The following is a 23,953-nucleotide window of genomic DNA, read 5'->3' as shown; positions in this document are numbered from 1 at the left end:
AAGCAGACAGCAATATTTGAGTGGGGGGAGAAAGGAATTTTTAAAAGACTATTTTTTTTCCCACCATACGAGTTTCTCACGTGCTCTATGCAATTTGAATTTTAGAATTCGAACTGCATAAAACTCCATAAAACCTCCAAAAAAACATGTTGAAATATTTAAGATTTTAGAATCCAAATAGAGCGCGCGATAAGCTCATAGGGTGCGAAAAGTAATGACCTTTTTAAAAATGCAACTGATTTTGATGGGTAATGTTAACCAATGCCCCCGGGGCATTGGTTAAAGTAGCAAATATAGTAATATCACATTGAAGCTTCTGCAGTCAACTCATTAAAAGTCTAAAAAGTACTCCATTCGTTCCTTTTTAATTGTCACTTTTGAGTTTTTTACGCAAACCAAGACAACATATACTTTTTACTACTTTTGATACAACAATTTATCTTTTTTCTATAATAACCTTCATCATTTAATATCTTATTTCATGTATTTCTCTCTCTACAATAAATAATCAAGGGTAATAAAGGTAAAACAATATTTAATGTTGCATTGAACTTTGAAAGTGACAGTTAATTAGAAACAAAAATTTTATGCAAAAGTGACAATTAAAAAGGAACGGAGGAAGTATTTCTTTTAATTCAAAACTTTAATTTTTTAGTTTCCTTAACCGTACCCCGGGGGCACCGGTTAACATAACCTTTAAATAAAATAGTGTAAAATAAAAGCAATATAATTATGTATTATAAACCCAATACCTCAAAAAGAAAATGTATTATAAGCCCAAAACAAATTGATCAGAGGAGCTGAGTAGCTCGGTTTGAGTTAAGGGATAAGGAGTTGGAGATCCTTGATTAAACATGGATGAAAGAGAAAAATTAATCCTACAACTAATTAATAACCTTTACCATTATAAACACAAATTTTGATTTGTTCAATTTTAATTCTATTTGTTTTTTATAATTATTTTGAGTTTAAAGGTTAAAATGTGAAATGAATGACACAAAAACCCATATGAAAAATATTTTTAGCACAACACCATACAACTCGGATTGGGCCGAGTCGAAGTAGGCCGAGTTACCGATTTTTCAATAGAGAAATGATATTTTGACAACCATTTTGTGACAATTTTATCTCTCATACTCACTTTTTTTTACTTTCTCTCTCTATTACTTTGGTTTCCGTGTCAATATCTACTTTCCTTTATAAATTAGTGGTTGTCACAAAAGTTGTCACTCAAATGGTTGTTCAAATAACACATCTCTTTAAATATTCAATGATCATCACTTGAAGTGAAGGAAAAACCTAAATTTTATCATATAAATACAACTCTATATATTTCGACAACTAGTGAATATGTGGTGGCGGCTTGGATCCATTACATTTTTGGTTAAAGTGCAATTTTCTCCCCTTAATTTTAAAAAAGTTACAATTTTGGTCCCTTATGTACAAAAACTACAATTTTAGCCCCCTAAGATTTAACCCCTTTGCATCTTTAGTCCTTTTGGTCAACTTTGACCAAGTCAACGCATATGTGGCATGCCACGTGTGCAAATAACGAATTAAAAAATAAAAAATACCTCATAATCATTTTATAAATTAAAATAAAAATAAAAAAAGGTATTACAAATTATAAAATTATATGTTTGATGGAGTTAATTGGAAGATTAACGATGATTTATAGTTGAGGTAGATATGAAAATTGAAGATTGAATGTTTTTTTTCTTTCTCGGTTTGGAGTGGAAGAGATGAAGAATGATGAACATTTATGGTTGTGGGTTTTATTTTTAATTTTTTTCTGATTTTTTTTTTAATAATTTTTTAAATTTATAAAATGATTATGAGGCATTTTTTTTATTTTTTTTAATTCATTATTTACACATGTGGCATGCCACACATACGTTGACTTGGTCAAAATTGACCAAAAGGACCAAAGATGCAAATGAGCGAAATCTTAGGGGTCAAAATTGTAGTTTTTGCACATAGAGGATTAAAATTGCAACTTGTTGAAAGTTAAGGGTGGAAAAGTGCACTTCAGCCTACATTTTTTTAATCAAAGAAATTACAGTTGAGAGAGTATGAGTACCCTTTCTCTTCTTCGTATTTCTCCACTGTATTTCTCTATTTAAAGAAATTTATTGGATCTTCAAATATTTGTTGTCACAACTAGTACGTTCTTCCGAATTTTAATTTGGTGGTGTCCTTTTTCATCGTAATTTTTGTAGATTTGACTGTTTTCTTATGAACACAATGACTTTTTTTTGTTTTATATAAATTGATGTACGTTTATGGTAAATTCTGTCGGTTGATATTTTCTCTCAGTTTTATCGTTTCTCCTATGTCGTCAAGTTATTGAGTTTCTTGTTTATTTTCTGTTCAATCTTGGATTCTCAGCCACATATGTTTCATCACAAATTTATCTATTAAGATCCTTTTTTGTATTCTCTTTTTGCAAATTGTTTTTATGAGATTTGTGATCTACTCAAGATGGTTCAAAAGAATAATCTGGTCAAAAGTTGGCTACGTCCTCGATTTTTGGTGGTGGTTGAAGGCTCAAAGACTAATTTCATTAATTGTCTGTGGTCTAACCTCCTCTTGATGTTGTTTTGGTGGTTTCTTGTATTTGTCTTTCTCATTGTATACATTTCGACTTTGTTGATTCATTTTATTCACACCTTGGGATTGTTGATCTTCACATTTTAATTTAATATATTTTATTTGGCTTTTTGAAAAAATATCACGTAATAATATGGTAAAAATTTATATCATATTCATGTAAAGTCGCCAAACTACAAAGAGAAAAATAAAGAAAATAAAGTGAAAATCATATAAACAAATCCAACTAGTATTAACAAAGAGAGTCTAATTACATTTTGAGATTTATAGTATTAGAATGATGAAAAACTAAACTTGGCCCAAAATTTGGAGCAGACATACATCATCAATAAGGGAGAAAGGTATTTTAAAAAATGCAGCCAATTTTAAATAAAAAAATAGTGTAAAACGGAAGCAATTATGTATTATAAGCCCAAACTTTTTTTTATTAGTGGGGTGAGTTGGGTGGATCAATAGGTTTGAGCTATGGGAAAAGAAGTTGGAGGTTCTTGGTTTAAACGCGGACGAAAGAGAAAAATTGATCGAACAACTAATTACTAACCTTTGCCATTGTTGAGTTAGGTCTATCACTCCAATGTTGAGTTGCACCTACTAGTCACACAGTGATCTTTCTGTGTGGTCTTACTCCCTCAAAGGTAATTGAAACATATGCTTAAATTGACACTCCTAAATTTCCAAATGCAATGAAGGTAATTGTTCCCAAAGGGTTTTTGTTGGAACAAAATGTGTTTCACAATGAACCTTATTAAGTTTTGATGATAACAAGGTATTAAAAATTGTCAATTGGTTATTACTAATAATTGTTCAAGTGTACAGGACCAAATGCTACTCAAGTTATTTCAATAGGTCTTGGAAGAACAATGGAAAGAAAAAGAAATTCTGAGCATCTGAAGAAAACTGCTCATGAAGCTGAAGTGCTTCTGAAGTGATGACGTCGTCAGAAGCAGAAGGTCATCAGAAGCAAAAGTTTTCATCAGAAGCAATATCTTCACCAGAAGCTACGTTTGATCCTTTAATCAAACTGAAGATTCAAAGTAGCTAATTCTCAATTCAGTCTTATCCAAGAAGAACGAAGAATTGAAAGGGAGGTATCAACGGATATATGGATAGCACTGAGCACTTGTCTCTCGTTAATAGAGTTGACAAAGTACAAGTGTACAACCACTACCTCCACTACTCTGTTTTCTGTCTACGCTACAAGACAAAACAACAGCCATGCCTGCAGAATTTGTACACTCAAGATGGGAATGAATTTGAAGCTTATTCTTCAAAGGACTACACCCAAATCAGGCAAAGGATCACTGGTGGATAATCAAAGGATTTCAAACGACTCTTTAGACGTGCTGATTATCTCAACGTCTCTTTCACGCCTCTATATAAAGGAGTGAAGACTTGAAGATTGCAGATAGAGATACATAAGTTCAAAAGCGCCAAAACTCTGTCAATTTGATTCTACAAAGCACACTGAATTTCTGCACTGATTTGATACATCTTAGAAATTCAAAGTCTAGAGTCTTTTCTGTATTGTATTGTGAACACCACTGATTGTATATCAAGTGTTCAAGTCAAACTCAATTCTCTGTATTTTTGTTTGATTAGAAGTCTCTTGCCTGCGTGCTTGAGCATTAGAAGTCTCTTGCTTAGTGCTTGAGCATTGGAAGACTCTTGCGTGTGTGCTTGAGCATTTTTGTGAAGTCTCATACTTAGAAAGTATTGAGCAGTTGTAATCTTTGTGATTATAGTGAAATCTCCTTGGAAGTGCAAGGGGGACTGGACTACTTCCGTGTTGTGGAAGGAACCAGGATAACTGCTTGTGTCTTTGTCTTTCTTTTCTCTGCTCTGTTCTTTTCCGCTGCAATCTGACTCTGATCATTTCATCAGAAGCAATCAAACTGCTTCTGAAGTTTTATCAGAAGAAGTATTTTTTAAGAGAAAAAGAAAACACAATTCAACCCCCCCTTCTTGTGTTTTTTCACCTTCAATTGGTATCAGAGCTTGCTCTGTTATCACAGCACTTAACCGTGTTACAGTTCAAGATCTATTAGAAAAACATGTCTGGAGATGAGGAATCAGTTACTACAAAATACACAAGTGTCAAGCATGACTATGATACTGCTGACAAGAAAACAGACTCTGGAAAAGCTCCAAAGTTTAATGGAGATCCAGAAGAGTTTTCATGGTGGAAAACAAATATGTACAGCTTTATCATGGGATTGGATGAAGAGTTATGGGACATACTGGAAGATGGAGTTGATGATCTGGATTTGGATGAAGAAGGAGCTGCTATAGACAGAAGAATACATACTCCTGCTCAGAAGAAGCTTTATAAGAAACACCACAAGATAAGAGGAATCATTGTGGCTTCTATACCTCGCACCGAATACATGAAAATGAGTGACAAATCTACTGCGAAGGCTATGTTTGCTTCTCTATGTGAAAACTTTGAAGGCAGCAAGAAAGTAAAAGAGGCTAAAGCTTTGATGCTAGTTCATCAGTATGAACTTTTCAGAATGAAGGATGATGAGAGTATAGAAGAAATGTACTCAAGATTTCAAACTTTAGTTTCTGGATTGCAAATACTGAAGAAAAGCTATGTTGCTTCTGATCATGTTAGTAAGATTTTGAGAAGCTTACCTTCAAGATGGAGACCCAAAGTAACTGCTATTGAGGAAGCTAAGGATCTAAATACTTTAAGTGTTGAAGATCTTGTTAGCTCACTCAAAGTGCATGAAATGAGTTTAAATGAGCATGAAACCTCTAAGAAGAGTAAATCCATCGCTTTACCATCTAAAGGAAAGACCTCAAAATCTTCCAAAGCCTACAAAGCCAGTGAATCTGAAGAAGAATCACCTGATGGAGATTCTAATGAAGATCAATCTGTAAAGATGGCTATGCTGTCCAACAAGCTTGAGTATCTGGCAAGGAAGCAGAAGAAATTTTTGAGCAAGAGAGGTAGCTACAAGAACTCCAAGAAAGAAGATCAGAAGAGATGCTTCAATTGTAAGAAGCCTGGTCATTTCATTGCTGATTGCCCTGATCTTCAGAAGGAGAAGTTTAAAGGCAAATCCAAGAAATCAAGCTTCAACTCCAGTAAATTCAGAAAGCAAATCAAAAAGAGCTTGATGGCGACCTGGGAAGATTTTGATAGTGAATCTGGTTCTGATAAAGAAGAAGCTGATGATGATGCTAAGGCAGCCATGGGGTTAGTGGCAACAGTATCATCAGAAGCAGTATCAGAAGCTGAATCAGATTCAGAAGATGAAAATGAGGTATATTCCAAAATCCCTAGACAAGAACTTGTTGATTCTATAAAAGAACTTTTATCACTGTTTGAACACAGAACCAATGAGTTGACAGATTTAAAAGAAAAATATGTTGATTTGATGAAACAACAAAAGACAACTCTATTGGAACTGAAAGCTTCTGAAGAAGAACTCAAAGGGTTTAACCTCATATCAACAACATATGAAGATAGACTCAAGAGTCTTTGTCAGAAGCTACAAGAAAAATGTGATAAAGGTTCAGGCAATAAACATGAGATTGCCTTGGATGATTTTATTATGGCTGGAATAGACAGAAGCAAAGTTGCTTCTATGATCTACAGCACATACAAGAACAAAGGCAAAGGGATTGGATATTCTGAGGAGAAATCCAAAGAATACAGTCTCAAGAGCTACTGTGATTGTATCAAGGATGGATTGAAATCCACCTTTGTGCCTGAAGGTACAAATGCTGTAACTGCTGTTCAGTCAAAACCTGAAGCTTCTGGTTCACAGGCTAAGATCACATCAAAGCCAGAAAACCTTAAGTTCAAGGTAATGACAAAATCTGATCCTAAGAGTCAAAAGATTAAAATTCTGAAAAGATCAGAACCTGTTCATCAGAATCTGATTAAACCAGAATCTAAAATCCCAAAACAAAAGGATCAGAAGAACAAAGCAGCTACTGTTTCTGAGAAAACAATACCAAAATGTGTCAAACCTAAAATATTGAGTGATCAGAAGCCACTCAGCATTCACCCTAAGGTACAAGGGAGGAAAAGTAAAACCTCCAAAACTAACCCAAAAGGACCCATGAAGATATGGGTACCTAAATCTGAATTGGCCAAAAATGCAGGTGTGTCTAAGGGCAAGAGAGAAACAAAGGTCATGGTACCTAGACAGCGGATGTTCAAGGCACATGACTGGAGAGAAAGCTTTGTTCCTTACCCTTACAATGAAAGATGGAGGAGAAGTGAAGTTTGGTGGCAACCAAACTGGAAAGATCATTGGTACATGTACTATTGGTAATTCCTCCATCTCAATTAATAATGTGTGGCTAGTAGATGGTCTGAAGCATAACCTATTGAGCATTAGTCAATTTTGTGACAATGGGTATGATGTAACGTTCAGTAAGACCAACTGCACACTAGTTAACAAGGATGACAAATCCATTACATTCAAGGGAAAGAAAGTTGAGAATGTCTATAAAATAAATTTCTCTGATCTGGCTGATCAGAAGGTAGTTTGCCTTCTGTCAATGAATGATAAAAAATGGGTATGGCATAAAAGGTTGGGACATGCTAATTGGAGATTAATTTCTAAAATTAGCAAGTTACAACTGGTCAAAGGATTGCCTAACATTGATTATCATTCAGATGCACTTTGTGGTGCATGTCAGAAAAGGAAAATTGTGAAAAGTTCTTTCAAATCTAAAGACATTGTATCAACCTCCAGACCCTTAGAATTACTCCATATTGATCTTTTTGGTCCAGTTAACACTGCATCTTTATATGGAAGTAAATATGGATTAATCATTGTTGATGATTACAGCAGATGGACTTGGGTAAAATTCATTAAAAGTAAAGACTATGCATGTGAAGTGTTTAGCAGCTTCTGCACTCAAATACAATCTGAAAAAGAATTGAAAATTTTGAAAGTCAGAAGTGATCATGGTGGAGAATTTGAAAATGAGCCATTTGAACTTTTTTGTGAAAAACATGGGATTCTCCATGAGTTTTCTTCTCCTAGAACTCCACAACAAAATGGGGTTGTAGAGAGAAAGAACAGAACCTTACAAGAAATGGTCAGAACCATGATCCATGAAAACAACTTAGCTAAACATTTTTGGGCAGAAGCAGTCAATACTTCATGTTATATTCAAAATAGGATCTATATCAGACCTATGTTGGAGAAAACAGCATATGAACTCTTTAAAGGAAGAAGACCCAATATCTCTTACTTTCATCAGTTTGGATGTACTTGTTACATCTTAAACACTAAAGACTATCTGAAGAAATTTGATGCCAAGGCTCAAAGAGGAATCTTTTTAGGTTACTCTGAAAGGTCAAAGGCATACAGAGTGTATAATTCAGAAACACATTGTGTTGAAGAATCTATGCACGTAAAATTTGATGATAGAGAGCCTGGAAGTAAAACTTCAGAGCAAAGTGAAAGTAATGCAGGTACAACTGATTTTGAAGATGCATTAGAATCTGATCAACCTTCTGATTCTGAAAAGTATACAGAAGTTGAATCTAGTCCAGAAGCTGAAATCACTCCAGAAGCTGAGTCTAATTCAGAAGCAGAACCTAGCCCAATAGTACAGAATGAAAGTGCTTCTGAGGACTTTCAAGATAACACTCAGCAGGTTATTCAACCTAAATTCAAGCACAAATCTTCACATCCTGAGGAGCTAATCATTGGAAGCAAAGATAGTCCTAGAAGAACAAGATCACATTTTAGACAAGAAGAGTCATTAATAGGACTGCTTTCAATAATTGAGCCTAAAACTGTTGAAGAAGCTCTCTCAGATGATGGATGGATTTTGGCTATGCAAGAAGAGCTAAATCAATTCCAAAGGAATGATGTGTGGGATCTGGTACCCAAACCTTTTCAGAAGAACATTATTGAAACAAAATGGGTATTCAGAAACAAGCTGAATGAACAAGGAGAAGTAACCAGAAACAAAGCCAAACTTGTTGCTCAAGGCTACAGTCAACAAGAAGGCATTGATTACACTGAAACATTTGCTCCAGTTGCAAGATTGGAAGCAATCAGGTTACTTCTATCCTACGCAATTAATCATGGCATAATATTATATCAAATGGATGTCAAAAGTGCCTTTCTTAATGGTGTCATTGAAGAAGAAGTGTATGTTAAACAACCTCCTGGGTTTGAGGATCTTAAGCATCCTGACCATGTTTATAAACTTAAGAAATCACTATATGGCTTGAAACAAGCTCCCAGAGCTTGGTATGATAGACTAAGTAATTTCTTAATTAAAAATGATTTTGAAAGAGGACAAGTTGACACAACACTCTTCAGAAGGACTCTTAAGAAAGATATTTTGATTGTGCAAATATATGCTGATGATATAATATTTGGTTCTACTAATGCATCTCTTTGCAAAGAATTTTCTAAGTTAATGCAGGATGAATTTGAAATGAGTATGATGGGAGAATTGAAGTTCTTTCTTGGAATTCAAATCAACCAAAGTAAAGAAGGAGTATATGTTCATCAAACAAAATATACAAAGGAGCTTCTGAAGAAGTTCAAGCTAGAAGATTGTAAAGTGATGAACACTCCAATGCATCCAACCTGCACCTTAAGCAAAGAAGATACTGGAACAGTAGTAGACCAGAAGCTATACAGAGGTATGATTGGTTCTCTGTTATACCTCACTGCATATAGACCTGATATTTTATTCAGTGTATGCTTGTGTGCAAGATTTCAATCAGATCCTAGAGAATCTCATTTAACTGCAGTTAAGAGAATCTTCAGGTATCTGAAAGGAACAACTAATCTTGGACTCCTGTATAGGAAATCCCTAGATTATAAGTTGATTGGATTCTGTGATGCTGATTATGCTGGTGATAGGATTGAAAGAAAATCAACCAGTGGAAATTGTCAATTCCTGGGAGAGAATTTGATATCCTGGGCAAGCAAAAGACAAGCAACTATTGCTGTGTCTACAGCAGAAGCAGAATACATTTCAGCTGCAAGTTGTTGCACACAACTACTTTGGATGAAACATCAGTTGGAAGACTATCAGATCAATGCTAACAGTATTCCCATTTATTGTGATAATACTGCTGCTATTTGTTTGTCAAAGAATCCAATTCTACATTCAAGAGCCAAGCATATTGAAATCAAACACCATTTTATCAGAGACTATGTTCAAAAAGGGATTTTAGATATACAATTCATTGATACTGAACATCAATGGGCTGATATATTTACAAAACCTTTATCTGTTGAAAGATTTAATTTTATTAAGAAAAATTTGAACATGCATTTTGTGTCTGATTGAAAAATTGCTTGCCTCTGAATAAGAAGTTTGGTTCTGAAGTTTATTCAGAAGCATATGGTCCATCAGAAGCTCTTAACTGAGGTTCTGAGGAAAATGTGCTTCTGAAGATGACGTCAGCACTAAAACTTCAGAAGTGGTATTCTTTGCTTCTGAATAGCATGGTTAGTGGGAACGTTGGTAGTTACTTTATGTAACAGCTGTCCCATTACCCAAAAGGTAGTTTTCTGAAGAGTCTCTGACGTGGTCTATTTGTATTGGAGTATAACAAACCGGGCAATGATGTTTTACTTGCTTTTAAATATACTATCACGCGCCCCCAATTTGCCATTAATGCTATGTTTGTTTGTCCCTTCTGAATTGCAAACGTTTTAATAAAAACACTAAGTCAATTCACACACTTCTCACTTCACAACAAACACTTTCTATTTTCCTCTCAACCCTCTGCGAAAGTAAGCGCATTCACTCATCCTCTCAAAACACCTTAGAACCCTAAAACTACTTCAAATCAATGGCATCTTCAAGTTCTGCTGGTGGTTCGTCATCGAATATGGATATAGATACTCCAGCATATGAGATCAAAGGAAGAACTATGTCTATTGAGGAATGGGAGTTAATCATTCAAGCGGAAAATCCAGTGGATTTCGCTTCTCTAACTCACCATGGGTGTGACTTGGTAAAGTTCTACAAGAAGCAGAAGCTGATGAGTTACTTCAGTCTTCTCAATGGTCCTACTTACGAAGTGCTGGTCAGACAATTCTGGGTCAGAGCTTCAATTTTTGACAAAGTTGTTGCTAAACAGGAAGAAGCTCAGATGATTCTGGTTGATCCTACTTTGGAGGGAAAAACCAGAGAAGAAATGGGTCTACTCGCCTTCACTGGGACTGAGATTAGATCAAACGTCATGGGCATTCCTGTAACAATCAATGAGCAAGTGATTGCTCAAGCCATGAGAAGGGATGCTGCTGGGACATACGATGGAGAAGAGATTCCTAACCCCAGAACAAGCCATTGGAAGGAAATAGTAAACAACACTATTTACGGATCAAAGGATGCTAAGCCTTATAGCACCTTAAGCATGGAAAAGAAAATGCTGCTGAAGATCCAGAATGAGAGCATCTTTCCCAAAGGTGGAGGAAATGATCAACCTTCACTTGGTCACAAAGTCTTTCTGCATCACACCATCACTCAGGAAACAACAATGAACGTTCCCAAGTATATGTTTAAATATATGATCAAGGAACTTAAGAAGAGCTGTCAGATGGAGAACAGGAAGTACGTTCCCTATGGAAGGCTGCTCTCTATAATCTTTCAAGAAGGAGGACTCCTAAGTGCCCTGAAAGACGTGGGCATTTATGATAATCAGAAGCTGGGAGCAGTCACAGGAAAAATAATCAATGGGGCAACTCTGGTCAAGATGAGGCTGACTTCAACTTGCAAGAAACTAGATACAGATATGCATGAATCTGATGTCATATCTGATCTAGTCACTCATCACATCCCCATCTGCAAAAAGGATCCCCTGGATGTGCAAAGGGCCTACATCTTGGACTTCTACAAAACCTACAACAAAAAGATCAGCTTGAAAGATGTCCCTGAAGAGATGTATGGTGGTGATCTGCCTGTGGCCAAAGATAGAAAATCTAAGAAGAAGCAGATCACCAAGGAAGAATACCTTGCTGAAGATGCTACTGAGAAGGGTGCTCAGAAGCATCAGAAAGCCAAGAAGGAAAAATCTGCTATGTCCACCATTCTTGAGGAGGTGGAGGATTTGGATGATGTCCCTCTTATCACAAAAAGGACAAGGAATGCTCAAGAAACAGCAGAACAGCCTGCTTCTGAACAAACAGGTTCTGAGCAAGCTGCTTCTGAAGAGCCTCTAAGTCCCAAGAAGAAAAGAGAAGCTGCTCTTAAGACCATCAAAAGGAAGAGATCTTCAAGGAATCTGAAGACAGCTGAAGGACGAAGGGCAGAAATGTTGGAAGAATTGGAAGAAAACTAGGATGAAGACTCAAGCCCCAAGAAGGCAAAAAGGACTATAACTTCTGAGACTATAGTCATGCCCAGTTTTGAAATGTCTGAAGAATTAAAGCAGTATGCTAGGGAGTATTCTGCATCCAAGATAGCAGAAAGGAAAAAGATGAAGGAATTGTATGAGAAAGAAAGGGATGAGCGTCTCAAAGCTGCAGGGTATGTGCCTACTCCTGTCGTTGCTGCTTTAGCTTCTGAGTTAGAGCAAGAAACTATTCAGCATGGAGTAACTCTGCTTTCTCAAGCCCTGAAGAATAAGCAAGCTTCAGGAGCCACATCATCAGATCCTTCTACAAATGCTCCAGAAGCACCTCAGTCAGAACCTCTTTCTTCAGGTAATCCATCTAAAGCTCCAACTTATACTCAGTTTCCTACTCTACCCTCTTCACCACCCTCTTCATCATCCACAGAATCAGATGACCAACCCCTTAGCCAACACATAGACAAGCTTCTAAAAACCAAACCTACTAAACTAACAGAATTTGGAACACTTGACTATGAGAGAACTCAAATAGAATTTTCCAAAAATAGGATTAAACTGTGTGAGAAATTCAATTTGCCTACTACTCATCCACTATATCCAGATATTCCAGAACCTGTTAGTATACAACAACCTGAACTTAACCAAGAACCTACCCAAACAAACTCACCAAATAACCAAACTCCACAAAAAGCTTCTGAAGTAGTTTCAGAAGCAACTACTTCAGAAACCCCCCAACAACAAGAATCCTCAACCCTTCACAACTTAGAAAAACATCTAGGTGGTGAAATGCAACCAACACCCACAAAGGCCTCTAAGACAGTCCCTGGAAAGACTGTGTTAGAAAACCAACAAACAGAAACCATCCCTGAGCAAACTGTTCCTGAGCAAACTGTTCCTGAACAAACTGTTCCTGAACAAGATGCTTCTGAACAAGTTGCTTCTGAACAAGTTGCTCCTGACCAGCAAACAACTTCTGACCAGCATATAGCCTCTGACCAAACAACAGAACCAGAACAACAACCAGAGCCACCAATAATAGACTTAACCTCTGACCAACCTTCCACATCAAATACAACTCAATCTGAACCTTCAACCATCCCTGACAGTATCCTTGAGACTGAGTATATAGAGGAACAGCTGATCAGACTTAGTGATGAGATTCAGGCACTGATTCTTCGCAGAACAGTTCCTGTACCTCCTATTCACTATTATGATCAGTGGATGGATCTGGAGAAGAGCTTTGTTGATCTGATGAGTCAGCTCAGAACTAAATGTGTGTCATCTCACTCTGCTATGCTGAAGAAGCTATTGGATGATATGCATGAAGCAGCTAAGGAGAAAGATCTGAATTTTGTGCCTCTGCTGGACATCACTCCTTACTATCCAGAAGAAGAGTACATCACAAGGGCTGCAAGAATTCATGCTGGGCATAAAAGGAAATTAAGGGAAAAGGATGAGCTACTTCAGAAGAAGGATGATCAGATCAAGTATCTCTTAGAACAGTTGTATAAGCAAGCCCAACCTTAGTTGCACACCCAACACTAACTTGTTTTTTACTTTTGTTCTTAGTAGCTTTGTCTTTGTATCTTAACCTTTATTTATAAATATTATCATTGTTTATAAATCATATGTTCTATACTTTTAATTCTGATAATATTTATTGTTTATATGTTTATATGCTCTGCTACTCTTTCTTTGGTTTTTTTTTATTCTTTTTGTTGATCACAAAAGGGGGAGTAAATGTATAGTATTTTTAAGGCACTGAGCCCCACTATAACCACTTCTAAATCTTTTTTAATACTTCTGATTTGATTTTTATGAGTATTTTATTGAAATTTAAATAATAAGAATAGAACTCAGGGGGAGCTTACAAACCTCACCTTAAAGATCTATTAGACTCAGGGGGAGCTTACAAACCTCTATCCCAGTGGTCAACTTATTAATTAGATCAACAACAATTGAACATTTTAAATACTATTGTTTGTCATCATCAAAAAGGGGGAGATTGTTGGAACAAAATGTGTTTCACAATGAACCTTATTAAGTTTTGATGATAACAAGATATTAAAAATTGTCAATTGGTTATTACTAATAATTGTTCAAGTGTACAGGACCAAAGGCTACTCAAGTTATTTCAATAGGTCTTGGAAGAACAATGGAAAGAAAAAGAAATTCTGAGCATCTGAAGAAAACTGCTCCTGAAGCTGAAGTGCTTCTGAAGTGATGACGTCATCAGAAGCAGAAGGTCATCAGAAGCAAAAGTTTTCATCAGAAGCAATATCTTCACCAGAAGCTACGTTTGATCCTTTAATCAAACTGAAGATTCAAAGTAGCTAATTCTCAATTCAGTCTTATCCAAGAAGAACGAAGAATTGAAAGGGAGGTATCAACGGATATATGGATAGCACTGAGCACTTGTCTCTCGTTAATAGATTTGACAAAGTACAAGTGTACAACCACTACCTCCACTACTCTGTTTTCTGTCTACGCTACAAGACAAAACAACAGCCATGCCTGCAGAATTTGTACACTCAAGATGGGAATGAATTTGAAGCTTATTCTTCAAAGGACTACACCCAAATCAGGCAAAGGATCACTGGTGGATAATCAAAGGATTTCAAACGACTCTTTAGACGTGCTGATTATCTCAACGTCTCTTTCACGCCTCTATATAAAGGAGTGAAGACTTGAAGATTGCAGATAGAGATACATAAGTTCAAAAGCGCCAAAACTCTGTCAATTTGATTCTACAAAGCACACTGAATTTCTGCACTGATTTGATACATCTTAGAAATTCAAAGTCTAGAGTCTTTACTGTATTGTATTGTGAACACCACTGATTGTATATCAAGTGTTCAAGTCAAACTCAATTCTCTGTATTTTTGTTTGATTAGAAGTCTCTTGCCTGCGTGCTTGAGCATTAGAAGTCTCTTGCTTAGTGCTTGAGCATTGGAAGACTCTTGCGTGTGTGCTTGAGCATTTTTGTGAAGTCTCATACTTAGAAAGTATTGAGCAGTTGTAATCTTTGTGATTATAGTGAAATCTCCTTGGAAGTGCAAGGGGGACTGGACTACTTCCGTGTTGTGGAAGGAACCAGGATAACTGCTTGTGTCTTTGTCTTTCTTTTCTCTGCTCTGTTCTTTTCCGCTGCAATCTGACTCTGATCATTTCATCAGAAGCAATCAAACTGCTTCTGAAGTTTTATCAGAAGAAGTATTTTTTAAGAGAAAAATAAAACACAATTCAACCCCCCCCCCTTCTTGTGTTTTTTCACCTTCAGTTTTCCCATCTATGAATCTTAGGTATTTCATAGCACACTCTCCCTTTTGTTAGTTCTACAAAGAGGAAGCCCTATCAGCTTCTACCTTTCCAAGAGTCGAGGAGAATAGTTCTACTTGGTTCGGTTTAAATCATGCATTACTTGTTTCCTTAATTAATTAACTAGTTACATTCTAGGTTCAACAAAATTTACTCAATATTAGTAAAGTCGCCTCCTATGTATTTACTAGGGTCTACTTGCTTTCAGTATATTTTGTCTAGTTTCTTAACTAATTACTTCCTAGATAAAAAAATATAAATATCAAGATATAAGTATCAATATTAGACCCTGTCACAACCTAAGTGCCTAAACTAGGGTGCGGTTATCATGCATAAGGAAATCCTTATGCACCGTGGATAAATCCCAGCCCATTAACTGTAGCCCAACATAATTGCTTCCCTACACCCCCAAGCGAAACCAAACGAAACAAAACGAAACAACACTACAACCGCAAAAATCATCATTTTAGTTCAATGATGATTTCAGAGTGTTGATTTGGTTCAATGATAGTCACAAATGTCCTTATTATAATATGTTCTATATAAAATTATGCCAAAACCATTTTGATGTGGAAATGGCTTCTGTGAGTTGTACTCCAAAACCATTAGATGTACTTAATGGTTTCCAGCAGGTGAAAAAAACTAAGGACCTAAAGTCATTGCCATCATTCAGTTTTGGTCTGACAGAATTGGAGGAGGAGGAAAGAAATGGTTTCTGTGAGTTGTACTCCAAAACCATTTTGCTGTGGAAATGGTTTCTGTGAGTTGTACTCCAAAACCAACAAAATATCCACCGGCGGTGTCTTCTTCTTGAATAGTAAATTCATTTTCCAGCAATTCATTTTTTAAGTTTTCACTACAAAGCCACTGAAATCACTAAGCTCAAACACTGTTTCGATCCATCAATAATCGAACTGATCAAAGAGAAAGAGGTAGAAAGTTTTCCTGTTCATATCTTAATCCTTAGATCTACGCTTGTTTACTGTTTGTCTGTGAAAAACAATTTCGAAAATGAGAAGTAGGAAGAAAAGGATCGTTGAATATATAATTTGTTTTTGAAATGGCGGAGTTTTGAGTTCTGAAGCGGTGGTACCACCACCGGCCACCGCGCCGGAAAAGCAATTCTCGCCGGAGAAGAAGATATAAGGTGGCGCTGGTTTGAATGTTCTAGAGAGAGAAGTGAGCAAAGCATTTTTAGTGAGAGGTTTTTTTGTCAAAATGAAGAAAACGTTAACAACATTGCACTTATACCTCTTTCCTTTATTCCTTGATTTGATGTAATTTGAGAAGCCTAGGATTATTACACGTGTACATTAGGGTTGTGAAGTGTTTATGCAGGGTGCATAAGGAAATGTCTTATGCATAATAACTTTTGCCCCTAAACTAGGTGTTGCACTAGACTACAAATAAACCTAACCTAATAAAACTAAATAACAAATAGAAAATAAATAAATAAACGACATTAAATTAAATAATTATACAACAAAATAAATAGAGGTTCATCTTAGAACCATAACCTAAAAATATTTAGTTACACATGGTAACTAAAAACAAATTAATAAAAGATAAAAACATGCCATAGAAAAAGAAGGAGAAGATAAAAAAACTCCATAAAAACATGCCCTAGGAAAGGAAGGAGAAAATAAAAAAACTCCTTCCTCTTGAATTGCTCCAGTTCTAAACGAGAATTTATAAATGAGGAAGACAATATTTATAGGGAGAATTTCCACCTGGATTCTCAGCTGCATATGTTTCATCACATATTTATTTATTAAGATCTTCTTTTTATGTTTTCTCTTTTTGCAAATTGTTTTATTTTATTTTTTATTTTATGGTATTTGTGATCTAACCGAACACTCCATTGATCGAAATTACAATTCTACAAGAGATGGTTCAGAAGAATTCCCTGGTCAAAAGTTTGGTATAAGATGTAATAATTGTTAAGGACATTGTTGTCATCAATCTCAATCCCGGTACACATATCATGCAACTTGAATGTATCTAAGTATCTTGAGAAAGTAAATTAAAGGGGTGTATTGGATTGAGATTTTAAAAGATTATGTTGATAGATTTTTTTTTTTGAAGATTTTAAAAGACTTTGTTGGATTGTATTGATTTTGTGGGATTTCAAAATACTTTTTTTGGAAGACTTTTTACAATCAAGGTTCTTTACAAGATTTTAATGGATTCATGATATAGATTTTAAAGGATTTTGATGGATTTTTAAGATTTTAAAAGGGTCAATAAATTTAAAGATGCTAATACTATTAGATGTATAGATCAGTTGCCAAAAAATCTCAAAAACAAAAGTACAGTTATTAATCAACTGAAAAAAACATCGAATCAATGAGTGTATAGACTATTAGATAATATTTCTTCAAAAAAAAGACTATTAGATAATATACTACTAGCAGGTTGATTGATCTTAAAAATTATGAACATATGATATCAAAATAAATAGACCTAAAAATAAATTATGTTACAGGTAGAAAAATGCAAGTAGAAAAATTATTATAATACCAATGAACGTAAAGTTGTGATTTTTACAATAATTTGATATATAGGTAGATGGTAAATTAACCACAAGATTATACAGTACGTTCTTTTTTTTAATGAACGTAAAAGTTATGTTAAAAAAAGTGCAAGTTAGAGGCATGATGATTTCGACAATAACCAAACAAAATATATAACCTGCCATTGTTACAATAGAATAGAAAAGAATTTGGAAGAAACGTATAAAAAAATAAAAAAGAATTTGGAAGAGTATTACAAAATCTAAAGAGTTTGTGTGAGATTGTTGGATGAGTGTATTTTAACTAAAAAGTCTCACACAATTCATTACACAAATGAATCCATTAAAATCCGTCTAACTTTCAATACCACGAGACATTTTATAAGTTCTTAGAAATCTTAATTGAATACAAACAGATTTTGATGTCTTGAAAAAAAGTCTTAGGGGGATGTATTGGATTAGGATTCTATAGGATTTTAAAAGACTTTTTAATTATGAAAAAGTCTTGTGGTATTCAATCAAGACTTTTTGCAATTTAAAAAAAGTCTTGTGGTATTCAATCAAGATTCTTTGTCATTTTAAAAAAGTCTTGAGGTATTCAATCAAGACTTTTCATCATTTAAAAAAAGTCTTGTGGTATTCAAAATCATTCAAATTTCGAAGGATTGTTTAATAAATTGGATTTTGTAGTGTAATTTTAACAAGAAAAAGTCTTTCATGAAAGATGAGATTTCTTGAGATTGTTTTTGTTTTAAAAGTTACTATCTCTTTCTCCTCCTTTCACTCTCTCCCCCCCCCTCCCCCTCCCTCTCCCTATTCTCTCATTTCTCTCTTCGTTTCTCTATCTCTCCATTCTCTCTCTCTCTCTCTCTCTCTCTCTCTCTCTCTCATCTCTCATCCCCCCTCTCTATCTCATAAAAAAATAAAAAATTGTATTGAGAATATTATGATAGAGAGTATGTCGTAATCAATGTTTCGCAAATCGAGTGTTAACTCTCCGAGATTACCGAGTTTACATTTTTAGGTACAAAAATCGTGTTAACTCTGAGGTAAAATCGGTTTTTGGTAAAATTGGAAGGTTTAACCAGTTTGACTGAGTTAACACTCGGTAAACTCGTGTAACTCGACCGATTTGTAATGGCTGATACAATATTTTTTTTTTTAAAGATTTGTAAGTGCTGGCTTAATTTTAAATATGTACAATTGAATTTTGTGGCAATTACATTTTTAACAAATAAAAAATGTGTATTGAGAATAATGTGTTAGAGAGTTTTTTAGTCCCTTAAAATCTTATTAAATTCATAAAATTCTTAAAATTTAAAAATCAATAGTAAAAGAATTTTTTATTGGTTTTATTTTTCTTTATTCAAACGCTAAAATTTATTTGTTCATTATTTTTATCATTCACGCTTGTAAGTTTGTTCTTTTTCCCCTAAAATTCATTGAATCCTTTGAAATTTTAAAATCACATAAAATCCTTAAAAGTTTGTGTGATAAATCCTTTAAAATCTTGAGTTTATAAAGTCTTTTACATAAAAAGTCTTTTAAAATCTCACAGAATCAATACAATCTCACACAGTCTTTTAAAATCTTAAAGACTTTTTTTTATTAAAATAGTCTTTTAAAATCCTAATTAAATACACCCTCCTTAATTGTCTTGATTGAATACCACATGATTTATTTAAATTCAATAAAAGTCTTGATTCAATAACTCAAGATTTTCTTTTCATAAAAAAGTCTATTAAAATAATTTGAAATCTCAATTCAATACACCCATAATAAAGAGGAAAATGACACAAGTGTTCAATTTTCCAGCGAACCCCATGTAAGGGAAACTAGATTATTGGATCACCATTTCCCAAGCATCACAATCGCTGTGATTTGCTAAAAATATGTTAATTACCCTAAATTAGAATTTCCTTTACTATAAAACACCCCAACACCTATGAAACCAAACACACTCTTCCTCAAACCAAGGAACCCTAATTAAAAAAATAAAAAAAAATGAATTCTTTAACAATTTGTTCCATGTTCCTTGGTTTGATTCTAATTTCTCAATCACCATTTGCAGCAAATGCAACACTTCTTGATTTAGGAGGAGGAGGAGGAGTACCACTAGTTTCCTTACTTTGCGACGGTTCATCCAACAAGGTAGAATGCAGCAAGGTTCTATCAAGCCCACAAACCGCGCAAGCCAAGAATTGGACAGAACTCTCAAAGGCTGTCGCTGAAATCGCCATTAAAAAAGCTGTCGAAGGAGAAGCTTTCCTTAAAGGATTGGCACAGAAAAGTAAATCTCAAGTGCTTGACACATGTGCAAATTCTTATAGTTCATTAGTTGTGACTTTCAAATTTTGCTGGGATTTTGCTGATGGGGATCCTCATACTGTTAGTTATGATTGCGTAACTGCTGGTGATCTTCTTGCGCGATGTGATGGTAAGGTTAACCCTGATGTTACTGCATTTAACCGTCAAACCAAATTCCTTTATGGGCTTCTTTACGAAACTATTACTCAACTTCCGAACTATTTGACGGAGAATCAGGGGTAATTGCCTATTTACTCAACTTTGAATTGCATTCCTTTCATGGTTGTTATTTTGGGAAAACTATCCAAATTGAGAAGAAGAATGTGATGGTTGATTTTGGTTTGGATGTATTTTAATTTTATTGTCTCCTTAATTTGGTGTGATGATGTATATGGAGGGAGAGTCAGTCGTTTAATAAAGTAAATTTACAATGCAAAAAACAAACAGATTTTCATTGAGACAAGAATGCTTGATCTGCCATGTTGCATGAATTTTTGGTATTGATTGTATGATTATGTTATGTTTCAATCCCTTATTGGTATAGCTTCTATGAATCCATTGCACTATGTATTTTTGAGGATAGAATATGAGAGATTCTCTCCTCAAGGGACGTGAATGAACCAGAAGTGATACAGTTTGGTTATATTTTTCATTTTTTTTTTTGTGAGTTGAAAAAGTCCATTGCATTGTGATATATGATTTATTTTTTTATTTGAAGTATCTATGACTTTGAAGCTAGCCAGTGGTGTAAGAATTCAAGGTAACAAAAAGTTCTTAAACTTTCATGTTATATTTCTTGATAAATAAAATGTTGTGCACATAGGATAAATTGATGCAAGAACACTTTGAGATTGTATATAATGGATGAGAGTCACTCCTATTTGTGCAAATGCTTTGATTCTTCTTTTCCTTCGTGTGCGTGTTTAAGTGTAAATAGTTATTTTGTTTCTTAAACGTGTGAATGTTTATGGTTGAATAGTCATTTTGGTTCTTAAATGTGTGAGACAATGTTATTATAGTCTAAATTGATTAGCAAATCGATAGACCAAACTGATTAATAAAAACCATATTCAAGGATCAACTTAACTGATGAAAAATACATTCAATGATCAAACTGACTAACAAGAGACACATTTGAGATTGGTTTTGTAATTTTGGTTGTTCAACGACTATAGCAATAGCGCCAGACACATTCAATGACCAAAATGATTGCTAACTCGTGTGTATAAATTGCGGTTGTTGTTATGGTGCAAACTTTGATATTGTACAATATCCTTGCAACCTTTATATAGCAGTCATACTTGCAGCTCAATTTAGAACTGTGTTCCCCACATCACATGCCTCTTTCAAATAGATCAAGTGATTGAGATTTGGTTGATTTCAATTATGCACGCCTGCGTGCAAATGGAGACATTGTTTTGAGGTAATTTTAAAACAAACTTGACATAAGAAGAAATTTAACAATTGTATTGAATGAAATCTGATTTGCACATTGTCTTATGATATCACAACTATTTATAGTCTGTGCTATCTATAATCATTTAACCAGATGTGCAAGAACCGAGCGAAATTACAACCAGTTTACAAAGTACAACCAAGCTCCAATTGAAACAAATAAAATGCTCACTATTATCACCAAAAGCTAACAAACTCCACGAACTAAAAAACAACATCTTTCAGTAAAGAAAAAATGTAACGCCTGGCCGTATATCTACCAATTCCTAACAAAACAGATGCTGTTGTTCTGCTACAACCCCATGAAATTGCAAGATTACAGGTTCAAATAATGTCATCAATTCATCACCTTCTGCTGCCAATTCACCACTCCAAAACCAACCAGAAACACAGATATATGCAGCAATCAGCCAGAGAGACTAAACCGTACCGAACCAAAGCTTCTCAGATAACAAAAGAACCACCAGCACTTGCATACGTACACTACCTAATCTGCAAACAGTAACAGCCACACACAAAATTCAGCATAAACCTTAAAACCCCACTGCCAAAATCCTCCCACCATATCAAATGCTACTCTTAACCGTGCCTCTATTTGACCAACTACCTCGCACCACAAAACAACCTCCCCTTCCTTCCTTCTCGCCACTTTACACTAAGACATTACATGCAGACACTGCCACTTTTTTAACGGAATACATTTATGCCACAGATTTTAACCGGGAAGCTGCACCCCCACATTGCGGACTTCCATTAAGACATTATATGCAGATTTAATGGAATTATTGCTCCTTTTGAAAAAATGACCGCTCACTAACAAACTAACTTGCTGCACAAGTAACAACTCACTAACAAACTAATTGCATAAGCCATAGCTTATCCTTTGTCAATACCATATTTAACATACAATGTTGTTGCAGAGACCTATAAAACCTTTATAGTGTGGTCTGCATCATATAGTTAGTAGCATCTGAGTATTACATGCTTGATCAAATAGAAGTGAAATTTTTTGGATTTTGATAAAAATCAGTTGAAAGTTTAAACCTTATGGATTGTACTTACCCTTTTAACTAAAATAAATTAAGCTGTGAATAAATACAGGTTGAGCACATAACAGATACTCGTAAGAGTATGTAAACTAGATGTTACGAAGGGGAAGGACCAGAAGCACATGATGGAGATTTGGTTGAATTAAATTGTGTATATATGTGCATAAGCCAATAGATGCGACCTTAACTGTCCTGATGTTGCTATACTCTAATTCATTCATCACAGTACAGTAGACCAATTCAGTGGTGAAACTAATCACAAAAACATAACTGCATTAGTATTAACAAATCCCATAAAATTTAGACGGGAATAATTAAAGCAATTTAATAAAGAAGCCGAACGGGTACTTAAATTTTTATATTAAATCACAGAACGAAAATTAACAGGATGTGAACATTAGTTTCCGACGGACAATGAAATGTAACATATTGATACAAATTTTTTAAACTTCCAGAAATTCTTGAGCAATACATGAAACCCTACATTGATATAAACTTGAAAATTTCATAAAAACTTCCATGATTCCCTCTCCACAAATTTGAATGCACGATTCCATCATAACATGGGCACAAGACAATAACTTATCCTCGGAGTACCCCGTACACATTTTCAAATCATTGCTCCAAAAGGGATACCTTCCAACAATAAACCTTGCAAGATACACGGCACAAGCAGCAATCATAGAAGGCTTGTAGTCGCACACAATAGAATGATTTGTTAAGCTGAGTTCAGAAAAGAAAAACACCATGTGCTCCATGATCTTGTCTTCATCCGATAAATTACATGCCCTTATGTTTCTAACAAGAAAAACATAAGGTGTTGGAACTGTTAAAATCCAACCAAGTTCTTGCAGGATAAGCTTCTCCATTTGACATATTTCTTCTGGCATATAAATATAATCAGCCAAGTATTCAACGTCGTAAACACCAACCGCTCTTCTTTGTTCATACTTGGAAGCCAACAACAATGAAGAGAGACCGATAAGTTTAAGTTTCTCCATTGTCTTGACTTCAAAATTGATTTTGGAAAGTACGCGGTCAAGGATGTTGACACAGAGATAAAGCGTTTCCGGCATCAATTTTTGTTGGTAGTGTGTTTGTATCAACCAATCTACCACATTCTTTCTCAGTTGAGAATCTACCTTGAGCCCGTTTGAGTTTCCGTTGATTTGAGACTCTTCAAGATGATAATATTGGTATAGATCATCATCATAATCACTATACTTTTTTTCATTGGAGATGAGTTTTTCAGAACCAATGTAAACTTGAAACTTTTGAGTAAAAACAAAGCATGTTGTTGAAACAAGAGTGAAGCAGAAACGATAGAGAAAAGGGAGAGTGATAGTTGGGAGAAAAAACGAGATGTAGGGTTTTGTTTTCTTATAGCAAGCTATTTATAAC

The 23,953-nt window shown here is 34.9% G+C and overlaps 2 protein-coding genes across 2 annotated transcripts; one reads left to right on the top strand and one right to left on the bottom strand.

Annotated features, from left to right (window-relative positions):
• The first annotated feature begins 19,660 nt into the window (after positions 1 to 19,660).
• On the top strand, positions 19,661 to 20,521 carry LOC11444308 (uncharacterized). Its single transcript, XM_003600334.3, has one exon. It carries the CDS (start codon positions 19,746 to 19,748, stop codon positions 20,289 to 20,291), a length of 546 nt encoding a protein of 181 aa, XP_003600382.1. The 5' UTR covers positions 19,661 to 19,745; the 3' UTR covers positions 20,292 to 20,521.
• Positions 20,522 to 21,922: 1,401 nt separating this feature from the next.
• LOC112420183 (G2/mitotic-specific cyclin-2) lies at positions 21,923 to 23,628 on the bottom strand. The gene is made up of 2 exons (XM_024778863.1): positions 23,189 to 23,628; positions 21,923 to 21,995 (listed from the first exon to the last, which is right to left on the bottom strand). The coding sequence occupies exons 1-2, from the start codon at positions 23,626 to 23,628 to the stop codon at positions 21,923 to 21,925; spliced, it is 513 nt and encodes a 170-aa protein (XP_024634631.1).
• Positions 23,629 to 23,953: the final 325 nt, after the last annotated feature.

This window comes from Medicago truncatula, chromosome 3, assembly GCF_003473485.1.
Source record: "Medicago truncatula cultivar Jemalong A17 chromosome 3, MtrunA17r5.0-ANR, whole genome shotgun sequence".
Classification (NCBI taxonomy): Eukaryota; Viridiplantae; Streptophyta; class Magnoliopsida; order Fabales; family Fabaceae; genus Medicago; species Medicago truncatula.
This window is presented reverse-complemented; position numbering and strand designations above follow the sequence as displayed.

Bases quoted from the DNA above. Each gene is read 5' to 3' on its own strand.
- LOC11444308 (XM_003600334.3), top strand. From the start codon at position 19,746: ATGAATTCTTTAACAATTTGTTCCATGTTCCTTGGTTTGATTCTAATT.
- LOC112420183 (XM_024778863.1), bottom strand. From the start codon at position 23,628: ATGCCGGAAACGCTTTATCTCTGTGTCAACATCCTTGACCGCGTACTT. The intron at 21,996-23,188 runs GTATCCCTTTTG...TACTGTTTGCAG, and splicing joins GCAAGGTTTATTGTTGGAAG to ATTAGGTAGTGTACGTATGC.